The sequence below is a fragment of the Macaca fascicularis genome, chromosome 1, assembly GCF_037993035.2.
Source record: "Macaca fascicularis isolate 582-1 chromosome 1, T2T-MFA8v1.1".
NCBI lineage: Eukaryota > Metazoa > Chordata > Mammalia > Primates > Cercopithecidae > Macaca > Macaca fascicularis.
Genome location: NC_088375.1, coordinates 69,748,417 through 69,761,311, shown reverse-complemented (window position 1 = coordinate 69,761,311; position 12,895 = coordinate 69,748,417). Strand labels below are relative to the sequence as shown.

Below are 12,895 nucleotides of genomic sequence, written 5' to 3'. Positions count from 1 at the left end.
CTACTAAAAATGCAAAAATTAGCTGGGCATGGTGGCGCATACCTGTAATCCCAGCTACTCAGGAGGCTAAGGCAGGAAAATCATTTGAATCGGGTGTCAGAGGTTGCAGTGAACCGAGATCATGCCACTGCACTCCAGCCCGGACAACAGAGCGAGGACTCTGTCTCAAAAAAAAAGAAAAAGAACAGAGGAACACTCATCCCATCATGGGGGCCCACCTCCAAATGCCATGACCTTGGGGGTTACAGCTTTCACATACGAATTTGGGGGAACACAAACATTCAGTCCACAATTCCCAGCCTTTGAACTTTACCCCTTGGAGAGTTTCTCTTCTGCTTCTCTTCTCATTCTGTACTTTCTTGCTTTATCAAGTATTTTAGAATAAACAGGATGTGTCATTAAAGAGTTAGGTTAGATCTAAAGAGGGGCAATTCCCTTGACATACTGCTTTCCATGTAAAATTGTCAATAGTATTTACTGAACCGAATTGACACCTGTTTGACAGTGACATTGTTTGCTAAGAGAGAGTGTAAAGACCATCTTTGAAAGAAATACACACATCTGTGTGAGACAGTGGTTATTTTCATATTCCTCTAAGCTCCATCCTAAAAAATGAAATAGATGATAAACAGAAACTTGGTTTTGATGGAATTGAATATAATGGAATGGGAATTTTCTGCCCAGCAGAAGACAGTACAGAGAAAAGGGCCCTATGCTCATTCAGAACTAGGTTCAAATTCTGGCATTCCGCTCAGCAGTTCTGTGACTTTAGTCACATTACTTAACATCCTTTTATATGAAGTAGAAAACATGCCTGCATCATAGGATTACTGTGAGGTTTAAATGAAATAATGCTCATTGCCTAGCACAGTGCTGTCATATAAGGAGTGGTTAATAAAACATTTCCCAGTCGGGCATGGTGGTTCATGCCTGTAATCTCAGCACTTTGGGAGGCAAAGGTGGGCGGATCACCTGAGGTCAGGAGTTCAAGACCAGCCTGCCCAACATGGTGAGACCCCATCTGTACTAAAACTACAAAAATTAGCAGGGCATGATGGCAAGCGCCTGTAATCCCAGCTACCTGGGAGGCTGAGGCAGGAGAATTGCTTGAACACGGGAGGTGGAGGTTGCCGTGAGTCGAGATCACGCCATTGCACTCCAACCTGGGCGACAAGAGTGAAACTTCATCTCAAATAAATAAATAAATAAATTCTCTTTTTCTGTATTTTCAAATTGCATTTTATAGATTTGTTACTGTCTGAGCCTCCAGATTCAGTTCAACAAGTACTTTTGGGATCCTAGGGATAGAAAAATGACAGACATGGGATCTTCCCTCAAGTTGTCCATAGTCTTAAGAAAGAAAGATTTTTTTTTTTTTTTTTGAGACAGAGTCTCGCTCTGTCGCCCAGGCTGGAGTGCAGTGGCGCGATCTCAGCTCACTGCAAGCTCTGCCTCCTGGGTTCACGCCATTCTACTGCCTCAGTCTCCCGAATAGCTGGGACCACAGGTGCCCGCCACCATGCCCAGCTAATTTTTTGTATTTTTAGTAGAGACAGGGTTTCACCGTGTTAGCCAGGGTGGTCTCGATCTCCTGACCTCGTGATCCACCCGCCTCAGCCTCCCAAAGTGCTGGGGTTACAGGTGTGAGCCACCGCACCCAGCTGAAAGAAAGATTTTATAACAAATAAACACAATACAGTGTATGTGCATTAATAGAATTCTGCACAATGTAGAGATGTAGAACAAAAAAGAGTAGTTCACGTCAAAAGATAGGGAAAATGGATTGGTGGTGCAGTTGAGAGGGAAGATGTATTTGTATATGAGTTTTCCAGGCAGATAAGAAGGGGTTGGGAATCTCAGGCAGAAAGCATGTTCAAAAGCAGAGGCATGAAATAGCATGGTGTCTTCTAGGAACAGTTTGTTATTACTGCAATGTAACATACAGGCTAGGGATTAGAGAGATGAAATCAGAGAGGTAGCCAGCGGCCAGGTGACAGAAGGCTTTGAACACAGTATTAAGGAGTTTGGACTTTGTCCTTAGGCACTGGGGGGCTTCTTAGAAATTGTAAATGGGTGGGAGAGAAAAGTGCTTAATATAGATTGTATATTATCATATAGAAGCAAAACAGGAAATGGCTGGTAGGGTGTGAAATTAGAGGAAAGAAGAATGACTACAAGGCTTTTTCAGTAATCCAAAGTAAGGAACAAATTACTAAAATGTCAGTAGGAATGAGAAAAACAGATATATATGAGAGATACTTAGTGAAAATATTTTCAAGGCTGAGTGTGTTTTTTTTGTTTTTTGGTTTTTTTTGAGACGGAGTCTCGCTCTGTCGCCCAGGCTGGATTGCAGTGGCACGATCTCCGCTCACTACAAGCTCCGCCGCCTCCCGGGTTCACACCATTCTCCTGCCTTAGCCTCCCCAGTAGCTGGGACTACAGGCGCCCGCCACCACGCCCGGCTAATTTTTTGTGTGTTTTTAGTAGAGACGGGGTTTCATCGTGTTCGCCAGGATGGTCTCAATCTCCTGACCTCGTGATCCGCCCGCCTTCGCCTCCCAAAGTGCTGGGATTACAGGCGTGAGCCACCACACCCGGCCCTTTTTTTTTTTTTTTAAACTAGACATGAGATGATGGAGGCATGCCTTCCAGGTTTCCAGCTTCAGTGATCAGTTACACAACTGATTGATCCTTTACTGATAGAATATAGAGAGGTGATAGAAGATGAAGGTTTTATTTTCGAACACGTTGTTGTCTTTAGGCAGTTGGATAGTAAATACGTTGGAGTTGGAAGAAAGATGAGCTGGGATACATGTAAGGTCATCTGCACATAGAAGGTTTAAAGTCAATCAGAAATAAGGGTATGGACTATTAGGTGGAATTTCATGGAAGGAAAAGCATTATCAGGTGCCACAGAAATGTCAGAAAATACAAAGACTGAGAAGTATCCATTGGATTGACAATTAAGAGAGCGTTGGCCAGGCACGGTGCCTCCTGCCCGCAATCCCAGCACTTCGGGAGGCCAATGCGGGTGGATCACGAGGTCAGGAGTTTGAGATCAGCCTGACCAACATGGTGAAACCCTGTCTCTACTAAAAATACAAAAGTTAGCCGGGCGTGGTGGCACGTGCCTGTAATCCCAGCTACTTGGGAGGCTGATGCAGGAGAATGGCATGAACCCAGGAGGCAGAGCTTGCAGTGAGCCGAGATCGCACCACTGCATTCCAGCCTGGGTAACAGAGCGAGACTCTGTCTCAAAAAAACCAAAAAGCAAAAAAAAAAAAAAAAATTAACGTCTTTCTGATTATGATATGTAATTTACATCTCCAGACATCTTAATAGTGGTCTGCTAATATACCTATGGAGGTCAATACCCAAGGGGCTGTTGACCTCAGAGGCACTCCACACTTTTCCAAGGGAGTATTGCAAAATCTGCACCATTCTTTTAAAAGGCAAAATGGTGACTTTCTGCCTGAAAACAGCCTGAAGTCCCTTGTGGTCCTCTGAGTCCACCCTTCAAAGATGTTTCTCTCTTTAAACACTAGTGTGGCATCAGAGGTCCACCAAAGGTGGATGTCCCTGCAAATACTTTCCAAATTACTTGTTGCAGGAAGCTGATTAATGCTATTTTAACAGTTGAATCTGAAAAAATAGAACCAGTGTCTTTAAATCTGTGTTGTAATTATCTCAGGTAATAGACCTGGCATTTGTACTATGAGCCTATTGGGCACAAAATGTTCAACTGCCTGAACCCAATAAGGAATGGATTTTTCTGGCTTTTAGCCTTAACACCCAACTTAAAAACAGAAAAAAAAAAAATATTTACAGCATGAGCAACTAGGTGACATTCTGTTTGAAAGCAGGAGCTTAGAGGGACAGACAGCATACCACATGGTGCATGCAGCAGTTTTCAACCTGTGGTGTTGGGTTTCAATCAGGCTGGTGGGAAAAATATTAGAGATAGTTATAGAAATAGACACAAATCTTCTTGGAAGGCTGAGAAGTTTGTATGACTTCAGTAATAGATCTGACTGAAGGCCACCTGATCCCTTTACCTTTAGTTAAACAAATTAAAATAGTAATAAAGGCAGAGTAGTTTACGTAGCTAGCTTGTTTACTCATGTAAAGACTAACCTTTGATGTACCATGGGTGCTTAAGTGCCTTTTACTCAGAAGTCCACAATGTCAATTTCCCTCTAATGGTGTTGACTCAAGCTTTTGTTAATTAATCTTACTGAATAAATGCGAGTCTGACTAGCTGATCAGGGACCAGTCACAACTGTTAACAGGACTCAGCAGGAGCCTGTAAGCAGCTGGGACCCTCAGCTGGACTGGCAGAGCAGAATATCTGGGTGTCAGTGTACTTCATTCATCCGTTGCTGAATCGGGTCTGCAGGAACAGACCCCCCGCAGCTAGTGCCCCCGCGAAAGGAGTGCTGCCTCACTGTTGTGCCTTAGGAGGCCACTGAGACCGGAGTAGACTGAGGAAGGGATAGTAGACCAAGCAGGAATGGTTCTGGTTCTGTTCTTATGATACTTTCAGTTTTCTTCTATTAAGTTGGCAAATCATTGGTGATACAGAAGAAAATCACTGAAGAGTCAGGCAACCTAGATTCTAGTCCCAGCTTGTTCTATTACCTATCTGTGTGACCTGTATCATCAGCAAAATTGAAGATTAGACTGGGTAATCTTTAAAATATCGTTGAACACTTAAATTCTGATTTTATGACCACTTTCATTAAGGCTCAAAATATTCTCTGCAGTGTTTCTGTACCTCTGCAGTCATGCTGGGATTTTCAAAACTCAGTTAAATGTGTGAAGCAGATTTGAGAAATAAGGTATTTTGTTAGAGTTTCGGGATTCTCCGACTATATAGTCCTCTTTCATCTGAATTCGACTAAGTTTCCACCATTGCTTACTCTGAGGACCGGTGGCCATAGAGACAAAGAAGCCACCTAATGAAAGAATGAGCCAGCTCAAAGCCAAGGTCCTGCAAAATGCTCGGGCTTCTTTACCATACTGTTTATCATACTTTGCCATGTGATAGTTACTCTGTATTTTAGCATCTAATATATTTGTTTAATAATATACTGATATTTCTGAGTGCTGTAGAAATGTGGAATTTTCCTATTGCTTGGCCTTGAGGACTGTGGATTTTCTCATTTCTGTCACTTATATTTTATTGAATATACTTCACAATAAAGTAAAAATCTGTAATTGTGATTGATGACATGAATGATTTAGTATGTATGCACAGTTCCTGGATGTGATGCCTACTTCTTGATTGGTATGTACATTTGTAATTATATGGGCATTTGTAGTTTTATACTGAATGTACCACTTGTTGATGAAATTTGAAAATTTATTTTTATTTGATTTAGTTTCTTTTTTTCCCTCAGCATACAGCATGCCTCTGCAATGCCATCATTGCTTTGCTGAAAGTTCCTCTTTCTTTCCAGAGATATTTTTTCCAGAAACTACAGTCTACCAGCATCAAGGTAATACAGGAAGAATACTAAGGTTAATATAGGTTTTAAAACCAGGTGTCTTCTGAAGATTATGTAGGACATAGCTACACTTCAGTGTGTTACCTTTGGTTTATTGGTTTTTTTGTTTTGTTTTGTTTTTTGAGACAGAGCCTCGCCCTGTCGCCTGGGCTGGAGTACAGTGGTGTGATCTTGGCTCACCGGAACCTCTAGGTTCAAGCAGTTCTCCTGCCTCAGCCTCCCGAGGAGCTGGGATTACAGGCATCTGCCACCACACCCAGCTAATTTTTGTATTTTTGATAAAGATGGGGTTGCACCATGTTGGCCAGGCTGGTCAGGAACTCCTGACCTCAAGTGATCCACCCACCTCTGCCTCCCAAAGCGCTCGGATTACAGGCATGAGCCACTGTGCCTGGCCTACCTTTGGTTTTGATAAAACCTAGTTGTAAGCCATTTCTCTCCTTTATCAAGGGTTGGATGAAAGGAATGGATTTGAGAGTTAAACTCTCTCCCTTTTTAATTGTCAGTGCCAAATGCTATGAGACAGGCATTTAGGTAACTGGAGCTCTGTTGTTTGCCTCTTACCTCCAGGAATAAATTAGTGATATATCACAGTAGCCTGCAAGGATCTTGAGCTGAGTCTATTCAGACCCAACTTAGAATGAATCAGGTCCAGTAAAGTGTCACCAGTTCTACTTCCAAAGTACTTCTGCCTTTCAGTAACATATTTTTGAGGCGCTAACCAGTGAGTAGAATTAGTATTTTGAAATATTTAAGCCACTCACAATTCAAAAGCTATTTTTGATTCAAAAAAATTGTTGGAAAAGGGAGAAAATTGTCACTTCTAAGAGATTTCCTAGATTATCCCTGTTAGTTAATGTCTTCAGTAAACTTTTACATCCATGCAGATGCTTTTGATTACAAATAACAAAGCATTCCATTTCAAAATGACTGGAATAATGAGGAAGACTGACGATCTAGATAAGAAGTCCTAAAGTAGGATGTCTCCAGGGTTGATTAGTTTAGTAGTTCAACAGCATTATCAGAAAGACTCAAATTTCTTCCATCTTTTCATTTAGCAAGACTTGAGCTTTCTTTAATTGATGCGTATTTGGGATTTTTAATACATTTTTGAAGAAAAACTAATGAGAGGTTAAAAAATGTCATTTGATTCATTTGTGGGTATTGACTTTTTTTTAGCACAGTGACTTCGCTGTGTAGATAATCCTGGAACTTTAAGTTCATTTACATTTGAATTTAGTTTACTTAAATTTACCTAAGACCAAAGAGACAGCAGCTCTTAGGTAATGAAAATTGATACAATGCATTTCCCTACTAGAAGTGGTTCATTGTCAAAGAAATGCCTCACCACAAAAATTGGGAGAACAGTGCCTTTGCTTTTCTCTAGTTCTCTATCATCCTCAAGTAGAACTGAGGTTTGAGATGAAAACCACAGTGATGTTTAGAAGGAGGCACTTTAAAGGTACATCTGTCTTTTCTCGGCACAGTCAGGTCATGTGGGGGTAGGGGAGTGCACAATCGATTCTGTTAACCTGTAACCAGTGATTAGCACAGACATGTTTGTCAAAAGGAAGCTTGCTCTTGGTTGTTGGCATTTATTTGAGTGTTGGCATTCCAGCTTGCTCTGTCACCATCGCCCCGGAACCCTGCAGAGCCCATTGCTGTCCAGAATAACCAGCAGCTGGCGCTAAAGGTAGAGGGAGTGGTTCAGCACGGATCTAAACCAGGACTCTTTCGCAAAATTCAGTCTGTCTGTCTGAATGTTTCTTCCACACTGCAGAGTAAATCCGGACAAGACTACAAGGTAATTTAGGAGAGAGGCAGAATTGTGATACAGATTTTATATGAGCTCATTGATGGAAGTTTTCCAGTGTTTTTCATGGTTAAACAGATTGCAGTTATACCTCCAAAGGGATCAGATGGACATAAATTAAAAGCCCACATTGGGGCTGGAAGGGGTTGATAAACACTTCTTTTTTCTCTCCCTGAACCAGTTAATAGGGACGAAGCATCCAGGCAAAGATCAAAATATGAGTTTTATTACTGTTAGAGCTGTGGGAAAACCTAACTCCGATGCCTGGCAGCACGGACTTTCTAACCTTAGACCCCTGAATTGGATTTTTTCACCCAGCCTCAGTCAGTACATATGGGAGCCTGCCCCTATAAAATTTATGGCAGGGCACAGAGAACTCGGGTGCCCAAAGCAGAAGAGAAAGAGCAAGGGCTTACCTTCCCATGTCTGGTTCCTGCCCAGAAACTCACCCATCAGCAAGACTCACCTCCTCCCTCCTCCCCGCTAGGCCAGGAAATTAATGTAATGAAAGGCCCCTCGCACATCAAGAGGTCCCTTCAAATGTCAAAAGTTGAAAAACAAGTGTCTCCCTAACCCACCCAATCCCTCCCCACAAAAAAATACACATCTATGTAGTTTTCTCCATTTTAAGTAAATTTTATCATTTAAAAAAAGTATATAGCATTTCTAAAAAATGGTCAGATAAAGTAAAATCTTTTTTTAAGAGTATAACCCTAGGGATTTGCTGCCTTGAGAACTCAGGATATAGGTAAGTAATAACCTGAATCAGGCTTACATTGTTAGCCAGAGCTAAGATACTGAATCTGTACCCATGAAATGCCAATGTTCCAAATAAAGAATGTTCCTTGCTTTAGACATTCATTTCCAATTCCTTGGTGGTTTATCCACAGTAAATGGAGCAAGGGACCAAGTCCACAGTTGTAGCAGCAAAGTTATTCAGATGCCCAGATTGGCTGTGTTTAGGTTTATTGTGGCGTAGCGTGGAAGGGGGATTATCAGTGAAGGTATAAAAAGAGAGCATTTTATTATCTTTGGTGGTTTTAGGTTAAAAAGCCAATGGAAGGTCTGGTTCTAAACTATTATTACTTTCTTAAGCCATTACTACTTTCTTAACTATGGCAAGTTCCTCTCACTTTGGCACTCTGACATGGCTCAGCCTTCATTCTCCTCTTTTCCTGTTTTGACATCTATGCCATACTGCATGGTACCTTATGTAGCCACTCAATAATTTGTGAATGATGAAAAAATTATTTACTATATTTAGAGTACAACTGTTAAAATTGGGTATCTGCTGTCACAGAAGGTTGTAATGAGAATTTACACAATTTATCCCTGTCTGCAGCTCTCTCTTCACTTTGAATTTGAAACAGTAGTAACCATGATTCTCTTTGTTCCTTGCGTATAATATCTTCTATTAAGAAAATGACATTTAAACCTAGAAGCTATGGTCTTCTGCTTGTTGACTTACCTCTCAAGAGACATTGATTAAAGTCAGGAAGCTGATATAATAAGCCGTATAATAACATGATTACTTTGCCGTGTTATTCACAGTGAGTTTGCAGCTTAAAATGCAGCCATCCGTTCAGGGTGATCAGGTTCCCTAAGGCCTATTTCTGGTCCTTTTAAGGAAGTTCTTTGGTAGGCATATTCTTTAGGGAAATAAAAACTATACAAAGGCTAAACGTGAAAAAGTACCTGTACTATAAATAATTCTAAGACCTTGAATTGGTTGGTGAGGTCAGTTCATTAATGTTACAGGTAAATGTCTCTGGAAAAGTGACATGATAACTGCTCCTTGAGACGCAAAGCTGCAGGGCACGTTTATATAATTAATTACACCACAGAAACACACACATAAACCTAGAGCAATCTGGTCAAATACACATTAAGATCACCTTTATTTGCATTCTCAGGAGAAATCTATCTCTTGACATGTTTCATCTTGGGTACAGGTAAGAGTACGTCTGCAGGTTTTATTCTGGTCTTTGAAGAACAAAAGCATGAATGTCTGGCTAAATGAATGAGCCTGTAAATCTGTGTTTTATAACATATTGTACTTCCAGTCTGAACAAGGCACTGATTATTAAATGAGCAATGTGCAAATTGTTCAGTTAATTTATTAAAAGAGTAAGGAATCACTACATTAAGTAATAAAAATCAGACCAACTGGATGGGGGGGAACCTAACTTAAATTTGCTTAGTGTTTTGTTCTTTTTCAGTCTCTTAGATTTTAAACTCTCTGGAACAGGTGATTTCATCCTATTTCTTCAGAATATCTCTTCACAGTCTCAAGGAAGATAGGGATTTAGAGATGGGGTTGAGTAAGCAAGGAAGAAAGCCCAGCATGTGAAGGGGCTGTAAACAGCCTACTCAAGGATAGTGAGGAGCATCGCTTAATAGTTCAGAGTGTAGGCCCTGGAGGTAGCCTGCCTGTGTTCAGATTCCTACTCCATTCACTAATCATGTGACTTTGGAGAAATTACTTCACCTGTCTGCCTCAGACTCCTCATCTGTGAAGCAAGGATGATAGCAGTACCTACTTTTTGATTGTCTGCATGGTCTAAATAAGCTCTTAGAACAGGGCCTAACTCATAGTAAGTACTGAATAAATGTTAGCCATTGTTGTTATTTAACAATTGTTTCATTCCAGATACCCATTGACAACATGACCAATGAGATGGAGCAAAGGGTTGAACCTCATAATGATTACTTCAGTACTCAATTTCTGTTGAACTTTGCTATCCTTGGAACACACAACATTACAGTGGAATCTTCTGTGAAAGATGCCAATGGTATAGTATGGAAGACTGGTCCCAGAACTACCATATTTGTAAAATCCCTGGAAGACCCTTATTCCCAGCAAATTCGCTTACAACAGCAGCAAGCCCAGCAGCCATTACAGCAGCAGCAGCAGCGCAATGCCTACACACGGTTTTAACCATGGAATGCATGCACGGCAGACTTTCAAGAGATCAATCAAATTGCCAGAAGCAGTTTGCTTTTTCATATGGAATATGTATGAAAGTTACAGTGTAATTCATTTATTCATTGATTTTTGTAATGGAATATTCTGGAAAAATTTTGTTTTCTTAAAAATTTTGTCTGAAAAATAATTGGGCTCCTGGCCAGAAGATTGTTTTGTTTTGTCATTACTGTTTTTTCTGTTGCCGAGCTTTTCCTTTTTCTTTCAAGAATAGTCACATGTTGAGATCATTGAATTGATAAATTTGACCACTACTCTTCCAAAATACATCATTTGCTGCCTGGCTTAGACCTAGGATTCTGAGCTGTTCATTCAGAAGTTCTGACCAGTCACTACAAGGTTTATCCATGGTAGCAGAACCTGAGTCCTTCTGTAGATGGACTTGAAAGTGCTCCCTACAACATCCAGCCTTCTGGATTATGAAAGCCCACAGTGTAGCAGTATTGAAACATCCTGCTGTATTGTTTCAACCATGTATCTATCTATCTCTTCCTGTGCTAAAGCAATCTTAATTTATTATTTTCATATTTATTGAAACAAAGCAGCTAGCAATTTCATAGAAAATTAAAGATTAATTTGGTTTTTTCTAATGTGTCTGCAACTATGTGTAATACAGACATTTCACATTATTTCCAAAAGTGAAAAAAATCACTCATTTAATATCTTTAATGTTTTAAGTTAGAAGGGGTGAATCTTTTCCTTTGGTTGGTGATTGGTTTGGTTTCTACTTGATGAGTTATGCTAGACTTGATTGTTTAGAGAGAGCAGTCTCTTTATAACACAGGCTTAGTTTGTTGAGATGCTCAGGGAACAGAGTTTTCTGGTTAGCCAGAAAACTGCTTTTTTTTCCTATTTTAATACTGGTTGAAAACCATGATAAAATAGACTTTCTTAACACAATATGCTAGATATAACTTAACTGCTTTTTGATTGGGGATCATTTAGGGCTTCAGGGTCACGATTTCTAAACATCAGGGATCATACGGTTGCAGATATTGATGCTATAAGTAATTTGGCCGGATGCAGCTCCTAAGGTAATGCAGGGTACTTTCCCTGGAATTTCCTTTTTAAATAAATATCTCAGTTTCTTTGCTTGTGTTTTGCCTTTTTCTCTTATATGTCAACATTAATTCAAAGGAGAATGGAGTCTGAGTTAAAAAATAAAAAGTTTTGTTTTTTTTTTCTTGTCATGTGGCCTCTGGGACTGAGAAGTGAATCACAACTTGGGTCTCTCCAAGATTGCTTGCTTTCCTGAGCACAACCCATTGTGCTGCTAACAGCCAGAACATTCTCATAAAATGTGTACAGATCTACGGCGTCCACTGTGAATGACATCTCTTTAGTTGCAGCCCAGTTGTATGCGGTTCACGCAACCTGCACAGTCATCTCAGCATCTGGGAACACGTGCTTAGGAAAGATTGCCAGAGCAGTGCAGAAGACGTGTGCAGAACCCCTTGTTCTTTTAGCAGGTGTGGAAACAGCTGAATCAGAAAGCCTGGGTTTCACTCTTTGTTCTGATGAATTAGCTGTGTGACCAAGCAAGTCACTTTACCTCTGTACATCTTAGGGGGTTTTTTGTCTATGAAGTGACTGAATTAGACTGGTTTTCTGGATTGCGGCCTAGAGTTGTATTATCAAGTGACTGAAAGACTAAAAACAAACAAAAACATTTCTTAAACTGCGGAAGATCTTTTTTATTTGTAATTAAGCGGCTATTTTCAGGATTAAAGTTTACAATGTGGATTTCAAGCTTCTGGTGCCATTCAAGGTAGATTTCCCCAAAAAAAGAAGCAAATCTTGTAAGCCATCATTTCCCTTTGAGAACTTCCCAAATGTTACATTCTTAAAAGATAGGTTTTTGATAGCTGTGTTTATGAACTTTTTAACTTGGTGTATTACGGGCTCCTGGCAAACTCAGAAGAGAATTTTTTTTTTTTTTTTTTTTTTGGAGACAGAGTCTCGCTCTGTTGCCCAGGCAGGAGTGCAGTGGTGCAATCTCAGCTCACTGCAACCTCCGCCTCCCAGGTTCCAGCGATTCATCTGCCTCAGTCTCCCGAGTAGCTGGGATTACAGGCATGTGCCACCATGCCCGGTTAATTTTTATATTTTTTAGTAGAGATGTGTTTCACCGTGTTGGCCAGGATGGTCGCAAACTCCGGTGATTGCCCGTCTCGGCCTCCTAAAGTGCTGGGATTACAGGCGTGAGCCACCGTGCCTGGCCAGGAATTATTAAAATAAAAGCAAGTCCAAGAAGTTCAGAGTATAACTGAACTGAACATAACTCTAAAGCAGGAAAGACTTATTTTAATATGTCCATTAGATCCAGGATTGGAGCTCTGATTTAGTTTGGTAAAATATCTACTGAATTTTTGGCATCAACTGTTAAACAGTTGTTTGTGGTGGGGGGAAACTGTTTATAACTTCAACACTACACTAATGAATGAAAAGAAAAATGAGATGCAGAAAAGAAAGATATGCATACTAATTGGGAAGTGGGCATGTTCCCTAAATTTAGAAGTATCAAGGGCACTTGCTGGTTAAAGCTAGGAAGACGGGACTAGTTTTTCTCAGTGCTTCGTCACTTTGCAGTGC

The 12,895-nt window shown here is 40.5% G+C and overlaps 1 protein-coding gene across 5 annotated transcripts in view; it reads left to right on the top strand.

Annotated features, from left to right (window-relative positions):
• The window catches only part of INTS7 (integrator complex subunit 7), a 94,748-nt gene extending 83,355 nt beyond the window's left edge, over nucleotides 1–11,393 (top strand). For all 5 annotated transcript variants that reach the window (XM_074035940.1, XM_005540768.5, XM_065541388.2 and 2 more), the window contains 3 exons: nucleotides 5,400–5,498; nucleotides 7,126–7,311; nucleotides 9,971–11,393. In XM_074035940.1, the coding sequence (XP_073892041.1) occupies nucleotides 5,400–5,498; nucleotides 7,126–7,311; nucleotides 9,971–10,258 (573 nt within the window). In that variant the 3' untranslated portion in view covers nucleotides 10,259–11,393. The remainder of the gene's footprint in view (nucleotides 1–5,399; nucleotides 5,499–7,125; nucleotides 7,312–9,970) is intronic.
• The last annotated feature ends 1,502 nt before the right edge of the window (nucleotides 11,394–12,895 follow it).